General features: G+C 48.8%; 1 protein-coding gene across 1 annotated transcript in view; it reads right to left on the reverse strand.

Moving 5' to 3' along the window:
• LOC102459149 (pyroglutamylated RF-amide peptide receptor-like) overlaps nucleotides 1-26,003 on the reverse strand; it is a 126,509-nt gene that overhangs the window by 18,844 nt on the left and 81,662 nt on the right. Inside the window, exon 2 of the mRNA XM_075910901.1 lies at nucleotides 463-621. Within this exon, the coding sequence (XP_075767016.1) occupies nucleotides 463-621 (159 nt within the window). The remainder of the gene's footprint in view (nucleotides 1-462; nucleotides 622-26,003) is intronic.

Here is a 26,003-nt window from a genome sequence, read left to right on the forward strand (position 1 = left end):
CATTGAGTTCCTTAGCCGAACCTTGGTTGCAACCAATAAACTTGAGTTGGACCCAGCCTGAAAGTGGGACTCTCTTCTTGGGGTAAATCAGACTAGCCTCCGAGGGGACGAAACCAGCAATTTATGCAACACTGGGGCATGTCCAACATGGGCTGCATTTGAACTTGTCCAGAGGCAGCATTCCCAACTCCCATGATTTAGTCAGGAGTTGTGTGATCATTTTTATTTTCCTTAAAGCGCCAGCTGCTGGAGTCATGGGTGACTTCAGCTTTCATTCTTACAAAAGAAAAAATAAGTGTGAAAGCCACGTGGCTCTGGAGGAATAGAATGAATAGAAGGCAAATAAATGGAACCCACGTCTATTACTGGCACATACTCTTATGATTTGGGGTTGGCAATACTGCAGAGGTGCACAGCTCCATGCCCCGTTACCAGTTAGCCTAAGTATTTCCGCAGCCATACCTAGCATTTTGTAGGCTCTCTTGTTTGTGTACTGTCTCTTCATCTTCAGTGGGTGAACTATTCCTTGGTGCCTCTCTACGGCAATACATGTCATGGTAAGAGTGCTGGCCACAACTGCAGTGGTCTGAATGAAGGGGACCATCTTGCACACAAAGGGGCCTAGAAGAGAAAGACACATTTTAGAGTACTGGCTCTTACGGCAAAAATACACCCTAACTCTAAGGCCTGGGAGCAAATTTCAGCAAGCACCACGTTCACATTGGTGGAAGGGGGAGCTCAATTCTAACTCCAATTGTTCTCTGTGCGTGGACTATGGGTTGTCAAATAATTTGATCCAGATTCTTTCCTGAAAAGAGATCTGCTTAGCCCAGGAGAGGAAATGGTTGTAACTAGAGTTAGCCAGATTGAATGCCAAAACGTACTTTGAATGAAAAATTCAGATTTGGTGCCACCAAAACATTTCACGAATTCCTACAGGTTTTGACAAATTGTTTAGACGGGAACAATCAGAACAAATAACACGGTTTGGATTTTTTAGATGGAAATGAATTTCTGTTTCAAAATTTTCTTTATTTTTTTAAATAAAACTGTTTAAAAACTTCAAAATAATTTTGTCAAAATAAAATGTTTAGTGGGACTCCAAACTTTTTGACTCGTGGGTTTGCTTATTTGGAAATAGCTATTTTGGGAGTTATTTGGAAATAAGTTATTTTGAAATAATTTCTTAGTGTAGACATGTCCTGTCCTCTGGGGCAAAAACCTTTTGCAAATGCCTTCACAGCCAGCAGAGTGCTGCCCCCAGGTCTCTACACCAGTCTTCCCTTGAATCTTTTCCATCCATGTGTGGAATAAATATTTTTGTGCACCAAGGTATGTGTGAATAAGCACCACCAGTAAAACCAAAACCTAGTTGTGGGCGCTTTCCTAATAGCTGGGTGGCATTTGAATCTCTCCTGAATGGTTGCACAAGTACCCGGCTTACAGGGAACACTGCTCAACATGAGCCCGGTTCCCAGAACCTGGTGTTGGGATTAATCAGAAACGTGTTCACTCTACTGTGGTATTTTCTGCCTTCCAGGGCTGACAGGGGAGCATGTAAGGTAGAGTAGTCACAAGGCTGCTTTTACTTGCAGCAGGGTGATATGAAATCAAAGATGGCTTAAAAACCACCTTCCTCCATGTCTTTCTAAAATGTCCTCTGACCCGTCCCAATGACAGGAAAGAACAACTTCGTATCGGGAACTAAGGGGGCATAATTCATGGACTATGCATCATTCATCGGGGCACCAAAGTCATTATGCTGGGATGTTAAGCAAGCTACTCTGAAGGATTATAACACTGTTCTTAGGATAGCTTCCTTTCTGAAGGTCAAACTCTGCTCAGCTATGCAGGTGTAAATCCAGAGTCACTTCACTTGATTTTACATTGACATGAGCATAACAGAGTTCCCCGCCACTAAAACTTTACCTTGCCCAACAGTGGAATGTGAAGCTCTAAAGGGTGTTAGTTCTGTTGGAGTACATCTAGACTACAGGCTTTTGTCGACAAATACTGTCGACAAAGCTTCTGTCGACAAAGAGCGTCTAGACTACATCCAGTTCTGTCGATAAAGCAAGCCGCTTTGTCGGCATGACAGTGTAGACGCAAAGGACAGTGTAGATGCAAGAATGCTTTCTGTTGACAGAACTCTGTCGACAAAAGGAGTTATTCCTTATAGAATGAGGTTTCCAGCCGTTGACAAAACTGCTGAGTTCTGTCGACGTTATGTCGACAGAACTCAGCAGCAGTGTAGACGCAGGTATAGTTTTGTCGACAAAAGTCCACTATCGTCGACAAAACCCTTTAGTCTAGACACACTCTTGGAGAGGAGGGGAAAGTCTGTAGTTAAAGTCTGATCGTGCCAGCCAAAGATGAATGGTGATGTGCAGATGCTCGGTACAATACATCCAGTTTCCCAATGGGATGATAGAACATTGATCAACATCTGCATTGAGTGAATAGTAAATGACTCAACAGCCTCGAGGACCTTGTGCCTTGAACATTGCTGATAAGATGGTGGTGGCTTGGTTGGACAGCACTGCATACACCAAATACCACAGCAAGGAGTCCCCAGGGTCTTTGGTGGTTCTTTTTTGGACTGACCACCCTACCACTGAATAAATGCCAAAACCCCCCTTACTTGGGTGGGAGCAGAAATGGCCTCTTAGAGTAAGGCTATGTCTAGACTGCAGGCTTCTTTCGGAAGAACCTTTTTTTGGAAGAGATCTTCCAGAAAACCTTCCTCCGAAAGAGAGCATCGACCCGGCAAAAGTGCATCGAAAAAGCGATCTGCTTTTTCAAAAGATAGCGTCCACACTGAATGGACGCTATTTCGCATTTAGGCCGTGATTACTATGGACAGAGTGGCCACCAGGACACCTGTGCGTTTTCCTCTTTCCTCTTCTTTCAAAAGAACTCCCTCTTCCCCGTCCACGCACGTCATTTTACGGAAGAGCTCTTTTGGAAAAAGGCTTCTTCCTTGCAGAAAGAGAATTACCAACACTGGAAAAACCCTTCTGTTCTTTTGATTTACTTTTGGAAGAATGTGATTGCAGTGTGGATGTAACCCAGGTTTTCTCGGAAAAACGGCTGTTTTTCTGACAAAACTCTGTAGTGTAGACATACCCTAAGGCTGTGTCTAGACTGGCCAGTTTTTCCGGAAAATCAGCCGCTTTTCCAGAAAAACTTGCCAGCTGTCTACACTGGCCACTTGAATTTCCGCAAAAGCACTGACTTCCTACTGTAAGAAATCAGTGCTTCCTGCGGAAATACTATGCTGCTCCCGTTCGGGCAAAAGTCTTTTTCCGAAAGACTTTTGCGCAAAAGGGCCAGGGTAGACAGCAGAGATTTCTTTTGCGCAAAAAAGCCCCAATTGCGAAAATGGCGATCATGGCTTTTTTGTGGAAAAGCACGTCTAGATTGGCACGGACGCTTTTCTGCAAAAAGTGCTTTTGTGGAAAAGCGTCCTGCCAATCTAGATGCTCTGTTCCGAAAATGCTTTTAATGGAAAACTTTTACATTAAAAACATTTCCGGAAAATCATGCCAGTGTACACGTAGCCTAAGTGTTTTCGTGCAGTGCCCCCACATTGCTGCAGCAAACAGGGTAACCATATCTCTGAAAGTAAAACTGGGGTGGGTGGGGGGGTCGCCTGAGCTCTCCCCCCTCCCCACACATAGCACTTGCCAGAGATGCCTTTCTCATGGTGCCTGGTGCTGGGGTTGAGCACTTGAGCCCGGTGCTGCCTGCAGCTGGGGCTGGGGCAGCCCCATTCCGCCTTGTAGCAGGGACAAATACCATGGTGAGAAATGAGGGATGGCTGGGGGTGGGGGGTGGGGTGGCTGTCGCACACTGGCTAGAAGGGGTAATTGCAGGCTGGTGGGAGCCCGCACAGACCCCTGGCTAATTAGGGAGTTGCTTTCAAGTAGCCAATCAGGGTGTGGCTTGCTAGGGCAGCCCTGTATATAGGGAGTTGCCCAGCAGAGCAAGTAAGTGAAGCCTTGACCAGTGGAGGTGCAGGGCTGGTTCCTGGAGAAGCACCTTTGGGAGAGCAGCGCTGGGCAGGTGCTAGAGAGGGAGGGTCCAGCCTGATACCTGCCAAGCTGCGGCCTTGCTTCAAGGGCCAGGAGGGTGCAGAGGGTCACAGAGGAAATGGCCCAGGGAGGAGACAGGGGAGGACAAGACTGCTGCCACAGGGTCAGGCTTGGACACCACCCTCTGCACCATGTCTGGCCACCATTGTTTTGTGGCCTGCAAGGACTGTGGCTTGCCCCTGGAGTGAGGGGCTAGAATAGATCAAGGCTGCAGTTGGCCATGGGTTCTAGATGAAGGACTCCGGAGTGGCACTGCTGGAGGGCAGTGTCCCAGAGAGGACGCTGTGGGCAGAGGAGCGACGCAGCTCCAGAGCAAGAGCATGGAGCACGGGCAGGTGAGAGACCAGCATGCAGGAGGCGCCCTGTTGCAGAAGGACTAATTCCCCAGACCATCCAGCTGGGGGTGCCATGCCGATGAGCGCTCAACCCCGTGACCGTGGGACGAAGCTGACAAACGGGACTGCCCAAGCCAGGATGCTCACCCTGAGCACTCAAGAGCTGCGAAAGCCAAGGAGCTAGCAGGGCAGGTGCTGTGTAGAGCAGGCACAACTTGCTATAGGCCCAAGGGGCATGCCAGGGTGTCAGTAGAACTATGGCAAGTTTGGCTGGGCTGTAGGACACTAGCTGCTTGGCTGGGTGGCTTTAGAGTCGCCAGCAACAGCTCTGCAGTATCCTGGCTAACCCTCACTGGATCGCGCTTCATGCCTTGGGGGCCCATTGAATTCCAAGTGCCATTGTGTGCTAGTGTGTGGCTCTTCTTTCGGACGAGGGCTTTGCCTACATGGTTCCTCCTGTTGCTGTACCATTGGCGAGCTGGTGACTGTCTCTTCCATGATGCTGACTGGATTCTCTAGAGCACAACAGGCCAAGAAAATATCTTGGTGGGTGTGACAGGGCGCTTGCCCTGCACTGGCCCTTTAACACCAGGCCTCCGGCCCGGAGCCGGGGCTAGCAGAAAGGAGACCAGCGGGAGCTAGTTAGGACTAGAGAGAGCCCAGCTGGCAAAGATCCAGGACTGCACGAGTGGCTGGTAGAAGCCAGCTGAACCCATTAGGGCGAGTATGAGCACACCTGGCATGTATATATAGAGAAGCCCAGGTTGCTCAGGGAGAGGAGAGAGAGGCCAGTGAGGGGTTGACTGTGGAGGCAGCAGGAGCTCCCAGGAGGGAGACTGGCTGGGGATAGCCAGCAACGGCTGGGAGAAGGCCAGCTAAGGCTACCCTGACGAGGGGCTGGAGGCAAAGCCTGGGCTTGGAGGCAGGTCACAGCCTGGCTTAGGTAAGCGGGGCCGCGGGGATAAGCCCAAATGCCGATGATGAGCAACCCATACAGATTGTATTTGGCCCTGAGAGGGGCTATATGAGGACAGTCAGGGGGCACTGAGGCACACTGGGGTGTGAACCCCCTGACAGTGGGGAACAGACTTTGGGCTCTTGCTCTGATCTAGCAAACGGACAGGACCTCTGGCCCACCGGGGCCCCAAACCTTAGGGAGGGACTGTGGCCTGCTCATGTCCCCTGAGCAGAAGCAGTTCTGAACCCGGGCGTAGTGCGGCTCCAGTGGCCTCAAGTGTCACTTGGGAACCTTACATCCAGGTTGAGCATTGCGCCTGCCCTCCAGAGAGCTATGCCCCTGTGGTGCTGCCTTGCCATTTCTGAGCCACCCCATGTGCATGCCCAGCTCAGCAGGAGCAGCCCTGTGTCGGGGGCCCCAGGGCTAGGAAGAGGGCGTAGCATGGGGGGAGAAGCTGAGCGAGCTCGGTCTGTCATTGCCCGTCCACCCGAAAGTTGGGGCCCATCCAAAGTTCTACTCCGAGCTACGGCACTGCTGTGAACTTGTGCCCTTGGCAGGGTCTGAAAGACGGGGGGAGAAAGGGAGAAAATTGCTGGGCCCCTGACCCCCGGCTCCATGCTCCCAGAAGGGGCGGGGCCTCAGGTGGAAGGGGGGGAGTCAGGGGTAATCAGCCCTCAGTGTTACCCAGAGCAAGCTGCACTGGCCCCCCCCATACCCTAGTCAGCTCTTAGCATCACCCAGGGTCTGTCTACACTACAGAGTTAGTTCGAACTAACGTGTCTGGAACTAAAAACTAGTTCCAATTAGCATTTTGCTAATTCGAACTAGCATGTCCACATTAAGTGGACCCTGAACCGGGGTTAAGGATGGCCGGAAGCAGTGCCGGCAGGGCATCAGAGGAGGACTTAGAGTGTGGAGCTGCTGTCTCAGGCTAGCCGAGGGCTGCGCTTAAAGGGTCCCGACCCCCACCCCGGACAGACAGTTCTCAGGGGTGCCCCGCTTGCAAAGCAGTCCTGGCTTGGATTGCCTGGAGTACCCACACTGGGCACATCACAGCACTCGGCCATCAGCCCGGCTGCACTTGCCGCAGGCTGCCATCTGGGGAGAGGGGGCAATTGGGGGGCTGCAGGAGAGCTTCCACCCCCAGAAGCCCGCAGAGCCAGCCCAGTCCTCCCCATCAGGGGCTCGTACCCCATTCCTCCCTCACCTCCTTCCACTTACCCTTCCCTAGCCCCCCTTCCTCTTGATGTACAAAATAAAGATAACGTTTCTTCCAACATTGACTCTGTCTTTATTGAACAAAACTGGGGGAGGCTGGGAAAAGGAGGTGGGAGAGGGGAAGAGAAAGGCTGGGAGAGGGGAGGGCAACTAACATGATCAGGGGTTGGGAACAGGTCCCATATGAAGAGAGGCTACAGAGACTGGGACTGTTCAGCTTAGAAAAGAGGAGATGGAGCGGGGACAGGATAGAGGTCTCTAAAAGCAGGGGTTGGGTGGAGAGGGTGCATTGAGAAAAGTTCTTCATGAGTTCCCATAAAGAAGGACTAGAGGACACCAAAGGAAAGGAATGGGTAGCAGGCTTCAAACTAGTAAGAGAAAGTTGTTGTTCTTGACAAAGCAAATAGCTAACCTGTGGAACTCCTTGCTGCAGGAGGCTATGAAGGCTACAACTAGAACAGAGTTTAAAGGGAAGTGAGATCAAGTCATGGAGGTTGGGTCCATGGAGTAGTCTTAGCCAGGGGGTAGGAGTGGTGTCCCTGCCCAAAGTTTGTGGAAGGCTGGAGAGGGATGGCACGAGACAAATGGCTTGGTCACTGTCTTCGGTCCATCCCCTCCAGGGTCCCTAGGGTTGGCCGCTGTTGGCAGACAGGCTACTGGGCTAGATGGACCTTTGGTCTGACCCAGGACGGCCATTGTAAGCTCAGGGCTCAGGGTCGGGGGGCTCAGTGGACCCCCTTGATTTTCATGCACACCTGCTCCTGGGTGGCCAGGCTGGCAGCGCTCCTGCCCTAGACGGCCACTTTCCTGTGCCTAGTGCGGAGATCGTGGATGAGGTCCACGATGTCTGCACTAGCCCAGGAAGGTGCCCGCCTCTTGCGGTCCCGGGAAAGCTCCCGGGAGCCGCCAGCCTGGTCCCTGGAAGAGGGGGTGGGCTGGGGGACATTAGGTGGGTGGCTCTGTGCCGTGCCAGGTGCAGGGTCTGCTGGCTGGGTGCTGGCAGGCTTGCACCTGGCACGGGCACTGTAGCCAGCCCATGCCCCTTTAAGGGGTCCGGGGCCGGGAGGGGGGCAATAGAGTTTCCCTGGTGCTGGCCAGAGTGGCCACCAGGGAAACCTGGGGAGGGCTAGCCTCCCACTAGTTCGAATTAAGGGGCTACACACCCCTTAATTCGAACTAGTAAGTTCGAACTAGGCTTAATCCTCGTAAAATGAGGTTTTCCTAGTTCGAACTAAGCGCTCCGCTAGTTCGATTTAAATTCGAACTAGCGGAGCGCTAGTGTAGCACCTATGAATGTTAGTTCGAACTAACATTGTAGTGTAGACATACCCTCAGAGTGCACCATGCTGGCTCCTCCACCCCCCAGCCAGTCCTTAGCATCACCCAGAGTGCACTGTGCGGTGCTCCGGAGGCGATTTTATTGGCTTGGGGCTCTGACCACACCGAGCCTGTGGTCATGGTGGCCGGGAACCTTGGGCCTCCCCACTTTGTCCCTCCCCCATTGGCAGGCCCATGAAGGACTAAATCCTCGGCTAGTGCCCAGGGTGAACGGGGGAGGGGCTCTCATAGACTCACAGACTTTAAGGTCAGAAGGGACCATTTTGATCATCTAGTCTGACCCCCTGCACAGTGCAGGCCACAGAATCTCACCCACCAAAGCTCTATTTCAGGTACCCTTGTTGGCAGGCGTGTAGGTTCTTTTATCGCATTTAACAAGCTTTCTCCACAAAGCTTTTACCTTCAGAATTAAATGGGCCTGGGCAGAGAGAACTGTGGGGTAACGTAACTGTAGCCAGGGCTTTGTTCTGTCTGAGGGGAGAAGCAACGCAGGCCTGTTCAGGCAGACGGTCTCGTGGGGGAATAACACAGCGAAGGCCGGGAACGGGTCTGGAGGGAAACAGCCCAGTCAGAAAGGAGACAGGCAGCTCTCCACCTCAGGAAAGCAATGCCTGGGAGCCAGAGAGTGGGAGCCCTTGCTGGACCATAGAGAGGGAATACACGAACAGTTAATCTGACTGGTGACACTTCACTGCAGTCAGTGACATGGCTGCTTCATGGGAGAAAGACCTGAGTTGGCTTTGGCCGAGCGAGCTCAAACAACAATCCAGTGAAGCGAGCAGGCCCAGCCACCTGAGTACATATCCAGGACCTTTCCAATTCTGGGCTGCATGGGCTGCTTCCACACTTCCTCTGAGCTGTGGGCTTTGTGCATCATTCCTCTAAGAGGAGCATTGCAAAAATCATATCCAGGGTTTTTACTTGGCTGCCTGGATGAACATCCCCCCCACCTCTCTTGGAAGGGTGAGTTTCTCTTCTAAGCCTGCTTACTTTTAAAGCCATCATCTGATGTTCTCACTGGCTGTTGGGGATTTATCTGCATCCAAAACTTTCCCGTCGCCTGATGAAATTCTCGGTTTCTGAACAATTATCTGCTCTTTTTACAGCCTATGCCCTGAGAGAAGAATCCTTCAAGGGAGCTAATCTAATCTGTTGCTCATCTGCTGGGCTCCGTCGCAACGGACAGGACATGCGAGGCTGCCTTTTCAGAGCCTCGCATCTCATTTATAGGGAAGCGTTGAACGAGATTTGAACGTTGTTGCTGCCGCCGATTGAAAGAGCCCAGCAAAGCAGCGTGAGGCTGAATATGTTTTCCCGAGTAGCAAACTCTTTGGAGAACTGCCCCAACATGTCGATGGGGGGAGATTGCTTTAAGCTGTGAACCTGGGTATAGGCTAGATCAGGGCTAGTCAACTTTGGAAGCCCCGGGGGCCACAATGATACTCACAGCACATGCCGAGGGCTGCAACTTAAATGTGGTTGCATATACATGCAAATGTATGCAAATATCTTAATTCATACTGACGGACATGAATACAAAGATTAAGGCAAGACTACACAACACACAGGTCCCAATGAAGTCAGTTCTGCTGATATTAATAAAATGCAACATTTACCCAATTTCCACCCATATGACAGCAATTTTAATGAGCAATGACAGCCCAGGAATTTAACTACTAAAACACATATCATAAAATCATAGAATCATAGAGCTGGAAGAGACCTCAGGAGGTCATTAAGTTCAGTCCCCTGCCCAAGGCAGGGCCAATCCCAACTAAATCAACCCAGCCAGGGCTTTGTCAAGCCACGACTTAAAAACCTCTAGGGTTGGAGATTCCACCCCCTCCCTAGGTAACCCATCCCAGTGCTTCACCACCCTCCTAGTGAAATAGTTTTTCCTAATCTCCAACCTAGACCTCCCCCACTGCAACTTGAGCCCATTGCTCCTTGTTCTACCATCTGTCACTACTGAGAACAGCCTCTCTCCAGCCTCTTTGGAACCTCCCTTCAGGAAGTTGAAGGCTGCTATCAACTCCCCCCTCACTCTTCTCTTCTGCAGACTAAACAAACCCAAATCCCTCAGTCTCTCCTGATAGGTTATGTGCTCCAGCCTCCTAATCTTTTTGGTCACCCTCTGCTGGACCCTCTCCAATGCGCCCACATCTGGCCCAGAACTGGACACAATATTCCAGATGTGGCCTTACCAGAGTTGAATAAAGGGGAATAATCACTTCTCTGGATCTTCTGGCAATGTTCCTCCTAATGCACCCTAATATACCATTAGCCTGCTTGGCTACAAGGGCACACTGTTCCCTCATATCCAGCTTCTCATCCACTGTAATCCCCAGGTCTCTTTCTGCAGAACTCCTACTTAGCCAGTTGGTCTCCAGCCTGTACCAATGCTTGGGATTCTTCCATCCCAAGTGCAGAACTCTGCACTTGTCCTTGTAGATCCTCATCAGATTTATTTTGGCCCATTCTTCTAATCAGTCCAGGTCACTCTGGACCCTATCCCTGCCTTCCAGTGTATCTACCTCTCCCCCTAGCTTAGTGTCATCTGCAAACTTGCTGAGGGTGCAATCCATCCCCTCATCCAGGTCATTAATAAAGATGCTGAACAAAACCGGTCCAAGAACAGATCCTTGGGGCACTCCGCTAGAAACTGACCACCAGCCTGACATCGAGCCGTTGATCACTACCCTTTGGGCCCGGCAGTCTAGCCAGCTTTCTATCCACCTTACAGTCCATTTATCCAATCCATATTCTCTTAACTTGCTGGCAAGAATATTGTAGGAGACCATATCAAAAGCTTTGCTAAAGTCAAGGTATATCACATCCACTGACTCCCATGTCCACCGAGCCAGTTACCTCAGCATAGAAACTAATCAGATTGGTCAGGCACGACTTGCCCTTCGTGAATCTATGTTGACTATTCCTGATCACTTCCCCCTCTTCCAAGTGCTTCAGAATGGATTCCTTGAGGATCCCCTCCATGATTTTTCTGGGGCCTGAGGTGAGGCTGACTGGTCTGTAGTTCCCTGGATCGTCCTTCTTCCCTTTCATAAAGATGAGCACGATGTTTGCCTTTTTCCAATCATCTGGGATCTCCTGATCTCCATGAGTTTTCAAAGATAGTGGCCAAAGGCTCTGCAATGACATTTGCCAACTCCCTCAGCACCCTCGGATGCATTGAGTCCGGGCCCATGGATTTGTGTATGTTTAGCTTTTCTAAATAGTTCCTAACTTGTTCTTTCCTCACCAACGGCTGTCCACCTCCTTCGCATACTGCGTTGCCTAGTGCATTAGTCTGGAAGCTGACCTTGTCCGTGAAGACAGAGGCAAAGAAAGCATTGAGTACGTCAGCTTTCCCCACATCATCTGTCACTAGGTTACCTCCCTCATCTAGTAAGGGTCCCACACCCTCTTTGATCACCCACTTATTGCTAACATACCTGTAGAAACTTTTCTTGTTATCCTTCACATCCCTTGCTAGCTGCAATTCCAATTGCGCTTTTGCCTTCCTGATAACTCCCCTGCATTCTCGAGCAATATATTTATACCCTCCCTAGTCACCTGTCCAAGTTTCCACTTCTTGAAAGCTTCCTTTTTTGTTTAAGCTCACCAAGGATGTCCCCGGTAAGCTAATCTGGTCGCCTACCATATTTACTTTTCTTGCTGTGCACTGGGATGGTTTCTTTCTGTGGCTTTAAATAAGGCTTCTTTAAAATACTGCCAGCTCTCCTGGACTCCTTTCCCCTTCATGTAAGCATCCCCTTACTTCCCCTACTAGTTCCTCCCTGTTTGTGAGCAGAAGATCAAGCTATGCATGGCCCCTGGTCAGTTCCTTCAGCACTTGTACCAAGAAGTTATCCCCAACATTCCCATAAACTTCCTGGATTGTCTGTGTACTGCTGTATGGGTCTCCCAACAGATGTCAGGGTGATTAAAGTTCCCCATGAGAACCAGGGCCAGTGATCTGGAAGCTTCTCTCAGTTTTCCAAAGAAAGCCTTGTCTACCTCATCCACCTGATCCCATGGTCTATAGAAGACACCAACCACAACATCACCCCTGTTGCTTCCACCTCTAAACTTAACCCATAGACTCTCAACAGGCTTTTCTCTCTCTAAGTACTGGAGCTCCAAGCAATCATATTGCTCTCTTACATACAATGCAACTCCTCCTCCTTTTCTCTCCCTCCTGCTCTTCCTGAACAGTTGATACCCTTCCATAACAGTGCTCCAGTCATGCGAGTCATCCCACCAAGTCTCCGTTATTCCAACCACATCATAATTCTTCAACTGGGCCAGGGCTTCTAATTCTTCCTGTTTGTTTCCCAGGCTTCTCAAAGTTGTGTACAAGCACCTTAGATAACCAGTTGATTGCCCTAGCCTCGCCATTCGAATTGGAGGTTCTCCTTTGGAACCTAATTTAAAGCCCTTCTCACTAGGTTTGCAAGCCTGCCTGCGAAGATGCTCCTTCCTCTCTTTGTTAGGTGGATTCCATCTCTTCCTAACAATCCTTGTGCCCAGAACAGAGTCCCATGGTCGAAGAGACCAAAGCCCTCTCTCCGACATCACCTGCACAACCATGCATTTACTTCCTCAATTCGACGATCCCTTCTTGGACCTTTTCCTTCAACCAGAAGGATGGACAAGATCGCCACTTGTGTTTCAAATTCCTTGATCCTTCTTCCCAGCGCTACTTAATCTGCTGTGACCTGCTCAAGGTCATTTATGGCCGTATTGTTAGTTCCGACATGAAGAAGCAGGAAGAGGTAGCGATCTGAAGGTTTAATCACTTTCAGAAGATTCTTGGTCACATCCTGAATGCGAGCTCCTGGTAAGCAGCACATTTCTCAGGATTGCAGGTCTGGATGGCAGATGGATGACTCAGTCCCTCTAAGGAGGGAGTCCCCGACCACCACCACCTGTATTCTTCTTTTGGGGGGGGGTCATGGGACCACCATCCCTAAGACTATGCATCCCATGCCTTCCGGTTGATGGTGTTCCCTTTTGATTTCTTCCCTGATAGGTTCCTGACAACCACCACAGTGCCCGTGGAGAGAGCCTCATAGCGGTTACTTACCTCTACAGGAATGGGAGATATCCGAGTTGGCCTTCTTCTCCTTCTAGTGGTTACATGCTGCCAGTTTTCTTCCTTGTCTTGTACTGCCCTGACTGGCTCTTCAGTCTACTGTGCCTGTAGGATTAAACGCTGCCTTCTATCGAGGAAGTCTTCATCCTCTCTGATAGAACGTAGGTGCTCAAGTCCTCTAATTTTTTCTTGTGAAATGGTGACCAGCTTTCACTTAGTAGAGATGAAATCCCTTCTTTCTTCTGGGAGGAAGACAAACATGGCAAATGCTGTGCAGGTAACAACAGCAGACCTATCACCATGCATACCTGCCTTCCTTCAGAGAGATTCCTCTATTATTAAATGCCTCCCTCAAGGGCAGGAGTGTAGTGAAAATATTTTAAAGAATGGCAAGTGTATCTCATCCCCTTCCCAACTCCCTCTCGAAACTCCCTGTTAACAGCCCCTATTCACAAGCTCCCTGGTCACTGACTCACTCCTTTATAAAGCCCTGGACTGCCTGATAGCCCCTCCCCGATTAAGGCTCAACCAATAGAGGCTTCTAGATTTCAAATCCTGGTTAGAAGCTCACAGCTTCCACCTGCCAGCCACAGCACACACTCCGTGGGGTGGGGGGAGAGAAGGAAAGGAGGAAAAAAACCCTCCAAACACAAACTATAGACAGCCAGGGTATGTCTACACTACAGCACTAATTAGAACTGAGGGTATGTCTACACTACCACCCTAGTTCGAACTAGGGTGGTAATGTAGGCAACCAGAGTTGCAAATGAAGCCCGGAATTTGAATTTCCCGGGCTTCATTTGCATCTCGCCGGGCACTGCCATTTTTAAATGTCTGCTAGTGCGGACTCCGTGCCACCCGGCTACACGCGGCATGGACAAGGTAGTTCGGACTAGGCTTCCTAGTCCGAACTACCGTTATTCCTCGTTTCATGTTGCACTTGCCGCAGGCTGCCATCTGGGAGGGTCAATCGGGGGGCTGTCAGGATCCAGGAGGCCCTGCAGGAAAGCTTTCACCCCCAGGAGCCCGCAGAGCCACTCCAGTCCTCCCCATCAGGGGCTCGTGCCCCATTCCTCCCTCACCTCCTTCCACTTACCCCTCCCTAGCCCCTTTTCCTGATGTAAAAAATAAAGGACACGTGTGTTCAAAAATAGAAACTCTATTTAACAAAACTGGGGCGGAGGGAGGGGGGGCGCGGAGATTGGCCTCTGGGGAGACTGGGAAAAGGAGGTGGGAGAGGGGAAGAAAGAGGGTGGGAGAGGGGAGGGGGAAACCTGGGAGGAGGGAGCTGGAAGGGGAAAGCCAGGGGAAGAAGGAGGAGGGGAAGTATCAAACTATGGTAGCCATATCTTCAGTACAGTGTACAGATGTGGTCTCCTCATCTCAAAAAAGATATTTTGGCCTTGGAAAGGGTTCAGAAAAGGGCAACTACAATGATTAGGGGTTTGGAACAGGTCCCATATGAAGAGAGGCTAAAGAGACTGGGACTTTTCAGCTTAGAAAAGAGGAGACTGAGGGGGGTATGGTAGAGGTCTATAAAATCATGATTGGTGTGGAGAGGGTGCATAAAGAAAAGTTCTTCATTAGTTCCAATAATATAAGAACTAGCGGACACCAAATGAAATTAATGGGCAGCAGGTTTAAATCTAATAAGCGAAAGTTCTTCTTCACACAGCACATAGTCAACCTGTGGAACTCTTTGCCACAGGAAGCTGTGAAGGCTAGGACTATAAGGGTATGTCTACACTACCCCGCTAGTTCGAACTAGGAGGGTAATGTAGGCATACCGCACTTGCAAATGAAGCCCGGGATTTGAATTTCCCGGGCTTCATTTGCATTAGCCGGGCGCCGCCATTTTTAAATCCCGGCTGGTTCGAACCCCGTGCCGCGCGGCTACATGCGGCACAAACTAGGTAGTTCGGACTAGGAATGAGGAGTAACGGTAGTTCGAACTAGGAAGCCTAGTCCGAACTACCTAGTTCGTGCCGCATGTAGCCGCGCGGCACGGGGTTCGAACCAGCCGGGATTTAAAAATGGCGGCGCCCGGCTAATGCAAATGAAGCCCGGGAAATTCAAATCCCGGGCTTCATTTGCAAGTGCGGTATGCCTACATTACCCCGCTAGTTCGAACTAGCGGGGTAGTGTAGACATACCCTAACAGAGTTTAAAGAGAAGTTAGATAAATTCATGGAGGTTGGGTCCATGAAGTGCTATTAGCCAGGGGGTAGGAACGGTGTCCCTGGCCTCTCTTTGTGGAAGGCTGGAGATGGATGGCATGAGACAAAAGGCTTGGTCATTGTCTTCGGTCCTTCCCCTCCGGGGTACCTGGTGCTGGCCTCTGTCGTCAGACAGGATACTGGGCTAGATGGACCTTTGGTCTGACCCAGTACGGCCATTCTTATGTTCTTATGTTCTAAGCTCAGGGCTCAGGGTCAGGGGTCTCACTGGACCAACTTGATTTTCATGCAAACCTGCTCCTGGGTTCGCATGTGGCCTTTGGTGGCCAGGCTGGCAGCTATCCTGCCCTAGACAGCCGCATTCCTGTGTCTAGTACGGAGAGCGTGGACATTGGAGGCCTCTCCACAAACCTGGATGAGGTCCACGATCTCCGCACTAGACCAGGCAGACGCCCACCTCTTGTGGCTCCTGGGAGCTGCCAGCCTGGTCCTGGGAAGAGGCGGAGGGCTGGGTGGCAACGGGTGGCTGGCTCATGTCGTGCCAGGTGCAGGGTCTGCTGGCTGGGTGCTGGCAGGCTTGCACCTGGCATGGGCACCGTAGCCAGACCGTTCCCCTTTAAGGGCTCTGGGACTGGGAAGGAGGCAGAAGAGTTTCCCTGGTGTTGGCCAGAGTGGCCACCAGGGCAAGCTGGGGAGGACTTGCCTCCAGCTAGTTCGAATTAAGTGGCTACACAGCCCTTAATTCGAACTACTTAATTCGAACTAGGCGTTACGCCTCGTAGAATGAGGTTTACCTAGTTCGAATTAAGTGCTCCGCTAGTTCGATTTAAATTCGAACTAGTAGTTTGTATGTGTAGCCGCTATTAAAGTTAAATCGAACTAACGGCTGTTAGTTGTAGTTGTAGTGTAGACATACCCCCACTCCCTCAAGGTTCCTTTATTAGCTTCCTCCTTTACCTGGAGAACCCCCTCTCCAAACTCCCTGTTAACAGCCCCTGTTCGCAAGCTCCCTGGTCACTGACTCACTCAACAGAAGATCGTTATATTGGCTGCTTTTTTGTTTGGGCTCCCACCTACGGGCCATGTGTTGAGTAGCCTTGCGTCACATACAAATCATATTTGGGTCCTGCAGCTTAGCAGGGCTGGGATGGAAGTTTCCATCCCTGCTGTACCCAGCTTAGCATGGTGTGGGATGCTGCAAACCCCAACTACAGCCAGGCTTTATCAGCTGTAACTCGGGCCTTGAGCTGGGAAACTACTGAGCAGTCAACAAGTTTGACCTCAGTCTCAGCGCATAAGAGTGATAAGAATGGTGTTGAGCCAGGTACGTGCACACCCGGTAAACAACTGGGCTGTGTCTAGACTGGCCAGTTTTTCCGGAAAAACTTGCCAGCTGTCTGCACTGGCCGCTTGAATTTCCGCAAAGGCACTGACTTCCTACTGTAAGAAATCAGTGCTTCTTGCGGAAATACTATTCTGCTCCCGTTCAGGTAAAAGTCCTTTTTGCGCAAAGCTTTTGCACAAAAGGGCCAGTGTAGACAGCTCAGATTTGTTTTCTGCAAAAAAGCCCCGATCGCAAAAATGGCGATCGCGGCTTTTTTGCGGAAAAGCGCGTCTAGATTGGCACGGACGCTTTTCCGCAAAAAGTGCTTTTGTGGAAAAGCGTCCATGCCAATCTAGACTCCCTGTTCCGAAAATGCTTTTAACGGAAAACTTTTCCGTTAAAAGCATTTCCGGAAAATCATGCCAATCTAGACGCAGCCCTGTAGCATAACTAGTGTACAAAACCCTTCTCTCAAAATAACCCTTATTCCTCATAAAATGAGGTTTAACAGTTATTTTGAGAGAAGGATTTTCTCTTGAAATAACGTGTCTACACAGCGTGTTTTATTTTGAAATGGCGCCAAAACGCGATATGTAAATCTCAGCTTCATTTGCAATGTTAAATGTCTTCATTTGCATCCCTATTTCAAAATAGAGTGCAAGTGTAGACGTGCCCTGCAATTTAAGCCATCACAGGTCCATTTCTGGCCGGGGTGATCCCCGTCTTTCTTTGAGCAGATGCTGTTCTTCATCCTTCCCTGGTGTATCCCCTTCTTTGGTAAAAATGAGAACTCGTCAGTGTTGGAGATTTGCCTTCATTGCAGCTTCCAGCATAGCTGCACCAGCCTGATCTCTAGCTCAGCCAGGCCAAGCTGCTGTTTTCACCAGTGGAGACAACCCCTGCTTGAGACAAATTGCACCATTGCAAACTGCAGCTTGCTAGGGTTTATGTTGTCTGCATGAGGGGGATGTTTCTGTTCAGTTCAGAAAAGTCTACGATATGATCTAGTGGGAAAAGCCAAAGATCAAAGGCCAGGAATTGCAATGTCAGATCATGCCTGGGGTATTCAAATTGCTGAACTATTTGTTTGGTACCTATCTGTAAAATAAGGATGGGAACCCTTATCTACCCCAGTGGGGTGTTACCAGGGTTAATGGATGTATGTGAAGACTTTTAGTTGAAATAAACATATTATTAAAGTTAATTTTTAAGAACCCTGATGCTTATGGATAAAGCAGTCCAGTTCTTCTGTAGCGTTTGTTCTTTCTCTATTTAATAGGATAACGCCTCCCTTTCCCCACCGTTGTGAAGATTAGGTGGTGTGGGGAGTTGCTTTGAAGATGAAAGGGCATTAGTCACGTGTATCTGCAGTGTAGTGTTTCCTTGTGGGTGTGTGTGTTAGTAAAGCCAGGGGATACGGGCTGCCCATCTGAAAGCAGGGCTGGGAGCGGATCAGGTGAGGGGAGAAGAGATTGGAAGGAGGTGGGAACAAAGGCAGATAAGCAGTGGGGCGAGTCAAATCCCAAAGGCGGGAACCTCAGCTGCTGTACATTGGTGCAGTTCTTTTGGCTTCTCTGGAGCTATGCTGGGGAATGCTAGCTGGGGATTGGGCCCCAGAGCCACGCACTTGCTAGCCCAGAGCTCCCGTCACCCATTGGAATAAGCTGCTGGCCAGCCACGGGACATTTTGTGCACAGTGTCCCTCCACAGGCATGGCGCCTACAGCCCTGAGCAGGAATATCCCCCCACCCACTAACCCAGGCAAGTTCTTATAATAAAAAGCAATAAAGGGCCCCAACAGCTGCTCGGGGCCCTGAGCAACTGCTTAGTGTGTTGGACTATTCTCTGCTCAAGACTGAAAGACAATGGGCCACACCCTCAGTGCATAGCAGTGTGGCTCCGTTGACTGCAGATTTACTCCTGATGTTCCGGGGTTCAAAATCAGAACCAAAGGGTCCGATTCCCTTTCACAGCACCGTGCGGTGCTTGCACAAGAGTGAGGGAGCGTAAAAAGCTGCCATGTCAGAGTCACAGCCATTGTGACTCCGCGTGGTGCGAGACAGCCAGCCAGTCGGTGTATTAAGCCATCTACTGAGCTGAAACGATGGGCCAAATCCTCATCCGAGGGAAACCAGTCTAGCTCCTTGGACTTCAGCAGAGCTCTCCTGATTTATATCAGTGGAGGTTCTGGCCCCTACATCCATGCTCTTTAAAATTGCAATGATCTTCTGGTCCAAACTAGCTCATGATTATAACCTTTACATTTGGTTTTAGACAAGGGGCTGAAATATGTGGTAATTAATGATACTCATTTGTAATCACTTTGTTTGCTGTTGCTTTTTCATCTCGTGATTTTGGAGTGGAAATATATGCCAGTAATTATTAATGGCTTAATATTATACCTAGTGGTTAGAGCATTGGAATTGGGCTCAGGAAACCTGTATTCTATTCCCGGCTTTGCCACTGGCTAGTGGGTGTCCCTTGGCAAGTCACTTCCCTGCTCTGTGCCTCAGTTTCCCCATCTGTAATGGGGGAAATGATACTGACCTTCTTGCAAAGTGCTTTGAGATCAACCAACTAAAAACATGGAATAGGACTTGGATGAAAATATTGTAACACATCCATCCCAACTAAGACTTCACATTTCTCAGTAGCACACAGCAATGGCAGCAGAAAGAGACTTTAGCACGGATGCCTAAAGGAAAATCTCCATTAGGCGCTAGCAGGATAGGATCGATAACACCCAGTTGAGCGGTTCAGTTTCCATCCTGAAGAGGCCAATCTGATGCACACAAGCTAGTTTAACTTAAGAAAGAAACGTGATGTTCTGTGCCCAGCTGTGTCTAGACTGGCCAGTTTTTCTGGAAAATCAGCCGCTTTTCCAGAAAAACTTGCCAGCTGTCTACACTGGCCGCTTGAATTTCCGCAAAAGCACTGACTTCCTACTGTAAGAAATCAGTGCTTCCTGCGGAAATACTATGCTGCTCCCGTTCAGGCAAAAGTCCTTTTGCGCAAAACTTTTGCACAAAAGGGCCAGTGTAGACAGCTCAGATTTGTTTTCTGCAAAAAAGCCCCGATCACGAAAATGGCAATCGGGGCTTTTTTGTGGAAAAGCGCATCTAGATTGGCACACATGCTTTTCCGCAAAAAGTGCTTTTGTGGAAAAGCGTCCGTGCCAATCTAGATGCTCTGTTCCGAAAATACTTTTAACGGAAAACTTTTCTGTTAAAAGCATTTCCGGAAAATCATGCCAGTCTAGACGTAGCCTCTCAGCTTGAGTTTCCCCTTTTTGGTCACACAGTCTTTCTCTGGCTACAGCTTAAAGGCTGCCATTTGCCATGAAAGCTCATGATCCCATCGACATGTTTTGTTTGTCTATAAAGTGCACCCTGACTATCTGATGTTTTTTTCCTCTGTTAATGTTCTAATATGAGGCAGCTTTCTGAGGAGACTCTGTGGTTCGCTGGCTGGAGCTCAGGCCTGGGAGTCATGAGACCTTGCTTCCATTCTCAGCTCCGTCACTGTTCTGTCGGGTGACCTTGGGCAAGTTACTTCCCTGTACAGTGCCTCAGTTTCCCCATGAAAACTTTGTAACGTGCTCAGTGAGCTAAGGAAGAAAAGTGCCTATCTAGGAGCAGTGACGTTTGGGGATCTGACTGTAGAGAGGCCACATGGGTAAGGTAATATCTTTTATCGGACCAACGAGACAAGCTTCCAAATTACACAGAGCTGCCTTACCAGCCTGGAAAATGTATCTTCCTCAGACTGAGCTCAACGGGGAGGTACTTAACTTGAACCATGATGCTTGGAATGGTCAACAGAGCTGGTAAATGGATGCGCTCAAGCTGGGAAAATATATTATTACATCTTCTGATCTGAGTGGGGGGTCCCCTAACAGTAGGCGAGCAGAAGGGGGACTGGGTCTATGACCAGAATGTAGTATTATTAGTTTAAAGAAAGTGGGGAACTGTTTGTGAAAAAGAAACTGACTTTTTACTCCTGTAGCTAATTGCTTTACTCAAAGGCAGCGGGATATTTCTTGTCTCCGGCTCAACAACAGGTAGACAAATCAAACACATTTTTATTCATTCCATCTCAGCCTTTTCCACTGTTTTCTTTATTCAGAAGCTTTGGCTTTCTGCCCCCTCGTAGGCTGGGTGGATCAACTGGAGTGGAAAATGATGAGTAATTTAATAATCTCATTTAGTTCTAACGCACTGAACTTAGCACTTGAAACTGACATTACATGGTAACAAATGTAAGGTGGAAATACAAAGCGAAGCCTAATTCACTTATGGTGGTGGATTCTGATTGAATATTTGACAAGCGTCTGTCAAATCTAAGATATTAGGAGGCAGGAGAAAAAACCTCCTTGAGCATAGAACCATGAGCAAAAAGCAGAATTAATTCCCAAGGTACTAGTCTGGCCAGACACCGCTGATGATTTTTTTTTGACGGATTTACAAAATTAATGGCTACAGGGGAAGCTATGAACATGCATTATGGGTTTAGTAAAACGTTTGAATAATGAGTGTATTTTTGCTTGCAAAACTATAATTCAAAGGTACATGGATAAAATAACTGAGTGTAAGCTCTTGGCAGGTGCAAATTAGCATAAATTCAAAAGCGCTATGCTGAATTACATCAGCCAAGGATCTGCGCCATTCCCTTCTGGACAGAAAACCCGTTGTAGTCCATAATGATTACTTCTTCCTTAGCAATTTCTTCCATAGATTGCAAAGCACTTTGCAAGGGAGAGCAACTTCCCTTTCATTTCTATTGCACAGATGGGGAAATAGAGGCACAGCGAGGTTAAATCACTTGGCCTCTCAGTAGCAGAGTTGCAAATTGAATCTATGTCTGCTGAACCTAGGGCAGGACTATGTTCACTGGATCTCACTACCCCCCTTAAAGAAAAGCCAATGTATACATCTGTCTAGTGGTGAATGACAGAGTTGTGGCAGGTTTGTCTTATTTAACAACTGCATTGAAGTTCTGCATGGCAGATGAATGTTATAGTCTTGTCCTTCACAACATCCTCTGGCAAGGAGTTCCACAAGTTGAGTAGTAGGTAGCAGGTTTAAAACAAAGAAAAGGAAATATTTCTTCATGCAACACACAGTCAACCTGTGGAATTTCTTGCTAGATGTTGTGAAGACCAGGACTTTAACCAGGACTCTTCAAAAAAGATCTAGATAAATTTATGAAGGACAGGTCCATCGATACCTATTAGCCAGGATGGGTAGGAATGGTGTCTCTAGACTCTGTTCGCCAGAGGCTGGTAACAGGTGACAGGGGATGAATCACTTGATTCCCTGTTCTGTTTGCTTCCTCTGGGCATGTGGCCAGTGTGGGAAGACAAGATACTGGACTAGACGGACCTTTCGTCTGACCGAGAATGGCTGTTCTTATGACTGTGTGCTGTGTGATGATTGGTTTGCATTGCATGTATCTGTGCATGGAAGCTCATGGTACAAGTCAAATACAGATAGTATGTCTTAAGTCAGGGGTGGACAAAAAGGGTTTGGGGTAGGGGGAGCGTGTGATGTCTCCTCCCACCCTGCCAGGTCTCAGATGTGATGATATAGCTGGATTGTGCCAGCAGGATCCATATTAATAATTAGTAATTAGCCTAATTCATTCCTGGAAATGACTTTCAGACTCAAACCACAGTCCCAGTCAAGAAAGGGAGGCAGGTAGACCCCCTCCTTGTTATTCAAAATGATGAGTCTAGCAATATCTACGTTAACTCCATCCCTCTAATCCGCATCACCATCCACAGTTCAGTGCCAAAAGGTCCCGTCTAAAGTGTAACACGAATGATGTTCTGAGTCTGGTTTTGTTTTTAATTTATGTGTTTCAAGGGATATAACTGGAGCCAAAGTTACAAAGCAGCTTAGATTCATGATGCTAAAGCTAAGAGGACATCAGACATGATTCTGTTCTCATGTACATCTGTGTAATTCCTTTGACTTTATTGGAATTGTTCTTGTTTTATGTGGGCGAGGGGAGGGAGGGAGAGGTGATATTAAAATGAGACCTCTTACTTCTAATTCTCATATTACTAATAATTAACCACCCTCTCTGGATAGTTGCTTTGAGATGTTACATATTACAATATATAACCAGTAATTCATTATAATTAGCCCTGAGTCATTTTATTTTGCTATTGGACTTCATAAAGAACTTTATCATTTTGTAGTGTAAAATGTATTTTGTCTTCATTAGATGGACTCAATTACCAGCTGACTCTAAAGTGAACGTAAGCCAGTAATAACATGCTTTCTGATGGAAATGTAACGTTTCATTTCTCCTTTCTGTAACTAATAGGGCTCTTTTGCATTAGGTAGTACTGAATGTTTTAATTACAATCCACAAGTTACAGATGCACCAAAATTCCAGAGGGCTACGGTGCCCTTGCTCAATATTTTACTGAGTTGGGAAGGAGAAAAAACATTAAAGTAAGTTAGGGTATGTCTACACTACCCCGCTAGTTCGAACTAGCGGGGTAGTGTAGACATACCCTTACAGAAGAGACCACAGATGTATCTACCCTAGTGTAAATACAAAGAAAACCATTGACTTGGGTGGAATTACTCTATGAGCACGGCAGAAACATTTGAGCCAATATGTCCTAACATTCTTAACACTTACCAGCATTAGGCTTTGTCTACACATGCAGGTTTTGTTGCCAAAAACCCCTTTTTGGTGACACCACCTGGATAGTGTTCACACTGTGACATGACAAAAGTCATGACAAATGCCCAAGTTTGGCAACAAAAACCTTCCATTTCTGCACAAGATTTTTGTCTCTCCTCCCTTTATTGTCAACCATGACGTCTTCGCAGGAGCCAGGGGCGGTTGTCTCTCAAGATGTTCTCCTGCTTGGAGATCCCCAGAACTTGTTGGTCTTATCAGTGTGTGGGGTGAAGAATCGGGACAATTCCAGCTGCGAGTGACCCGTAAGAACTGGCACGTGGCCGGTCACATTTCTCTAGCCCTTTGTGAGAAGGGGCAGGATGGAGACACCCTGCAATGCAAAGCCAAGATAAAGGAACTTGGGCAAGTGCCCCAGATGGCAAAGGAGGCCAACAGCTGGTCTAGTGCTGCACCCGCAACATGCCGTTTTTATAGAGAACTGGGTGCAGTTCTGGGTGGGGACCCCACGTCCGACAAGGAGAGTGCGGATGCTTCCCATTGCACAGAGTCAGAACCAGGAGTTAACCTGGAGGCAGAAGTAAGTGATAAAGAGGTGGAAGCGGACAAGGAGGTGGGGCTTGATCCGGGGACAACCTACGCACCAGGCAGCAGGGAATTGTTCTCAAGTCCTGGAGTTTGTTGTGAGGACTCTCAGCAACTGGATGCAGCACATGAAGCAAGGGAAGAGACATAGGATAAGTTGCTGTGAAGCCAGCTGGTAGTGGGGGGATGGGAGTTGTCATGCAGGGTGGTAAGTTGCTGTAGTGCACCCAGGGAGGGGAATGGTAGATGACTGTGTATTGCAGCTGGGTGTGGAGGGGATGGGTGGCTGCATGGGAAGTTACTCTTGCAGCTGCCGGGTGTGTGTGTGTGTGGGAGGGTGGGGGGTGGTGACGGTGGTGCTGGCTGACCAGAGGTTGTATTTCTGTGAGCTGGATAAGCCCTGCCTGGGTCTGTGTTCTGTCCAAACAGAGCATTGATGGGAACGGAGAAACCAATAGGATCTTGCTGGGACATGGTGATGGGGTAAGCTTGCTCACTTATTAGATCCGTAGATGGGGCCACCAGTGTAGGAGGTCTGGACAGCAATGTAGTTAATTCAGGATTTACTCCTGTGGTGTCCTGACAGGTCTCCTGCTCCATCAGGGATGATAAACGTTCAGCTGCGTGCGTTTTCATATATTTCCCCAGTATATCCTGCCAGCTCTGCGCAGGTAGCTAGCATAATAAACTTCCCAAAAGCCCCCAGGGACCACAGACTCAAATAAAAACAGAGGCACCCAAATCAGGTTTATTGTCAAAGTACAGTAGACTTCCGATAATCCAGCACCTTTTGGACCTAGGCGGTGCCGATTATCAGATTTGCCGGATAATGGGGAGGTCCGGTACAGCTGCATGGCTTAACAGCTGGCCAGGATACAATCTCCCTCCCTCTCCCCTCCCCCTTCCTCTTCTGGTCTCCTCCATGCTGTAACCTGATCCTCCTCCCTCCCCAAATGCTCTTCTCCATACTGTAACACCGTCCCACTCCCCCCTTTCCCCAACCTTATGCTCCCTCTGGTTATAGCCAGCACGTGTGCTGAATGGCAGGCTTTTTAATCAGCTGGTCAGGAGCGCTTGGCATTTTGATGCCGGAGTATCGGGAGTGCCGAACAGGTGGATATCGGACTATCGGGCTGTGTCTACACTGGGCCACTTATTCCGGAAAATCAGCCGCTTTTCCGGAATAAGCTGCGAGCTGTCTATACTGGCCCTTGAATTTCCGGAAAAGCAACGATGCTCTACTGTACAAAATCAGCCGCTATTCCGGAAAAACTATTCTGCTCCCGCTCGGGCATAAGTCCTTATTCCAGAACACTGTTCCGGAAAAGGGCCAGTGTAGACAGCCCAGTAGTCTTTTCCGGAAAAAAGCCCCAATCGCGAAAATGACGCTCAGGGCTCTTTTCCGGAAAAGCGCGTCTACATTGGCCACAGACGCTATTCCGGAAAAAGGGCTTTTCCGGAAAAGCAGCCTGCCAATGTAGACGCTCCTTTTCCAGAAATACTTATAATGAAAACTATTCTGTTTTAAGCATTTCCGGAAATTCATGCCAGTGTAGAGACAGCCTCGGAGTTTTACTGTACATTGAAAGTTGGCGGTAGCCAGATGTCTTCCAAGCCCTAATGCATTTGAACCCGTAGCAATGAACATGACTCAGTCAATAGTATGGATTTCACTATTGCACACTAGGCCTGCCAAAAAGTTAAATCGAGGCATCCCCACATTCCTAAAGAAACATAAACAATCTATAATGCACACCGTACGTATCATCTTAGGTATTACTGACATGTTTGGGACCTCCCCTTAGACTTTCCTTCAAAGCATTCCCCAGCTGCTGTTATGCTTTCGCTCTTGTTATTTCAAACTCTTTTATTATGTGCTAAGTTGGGGTGTCCTGGTGCAAGGTATTTACATGTTCCATGTGCTTTCAGCAGCGCTAGCAGTTCTAATGCCAAGAAAGACACTGACTTGCAGGCAAACATCTGCTTTTGACACGGTCTGCCTCTTATTCAGCGTGTATCTCTTGCTGACTTTAAATCATGCACCAGGCCCATGCTTCGGGCTCTTTCTCCTACTAAAGTGTTGACGGAGATACTGATTAATTTTCTCACAGAGATTCCATGGCAGGGCTGCCATTTCCCCACGGCCATGGTACGGCGCTCTCCCAAACCAGTCCCCAGACAGCGCTGCCGGAGCCAAGTCTGCCCAGAGTTTGGCTGCATAA

The sequence above is a fragment of the Pelodiscus sinensis genome, chromosome 28, assembly GCF_049634645.1.
Source record: "Pelodiscus sinensis isolate JC-2024 chromosome 28, ASM4963464v1, whole genome shotgun sequence".
NCBI lineage: Eukaryota > Metazoa > Chordata > Testudines > Trionychidae > Pelodiscus > Pelodiscus sinensis.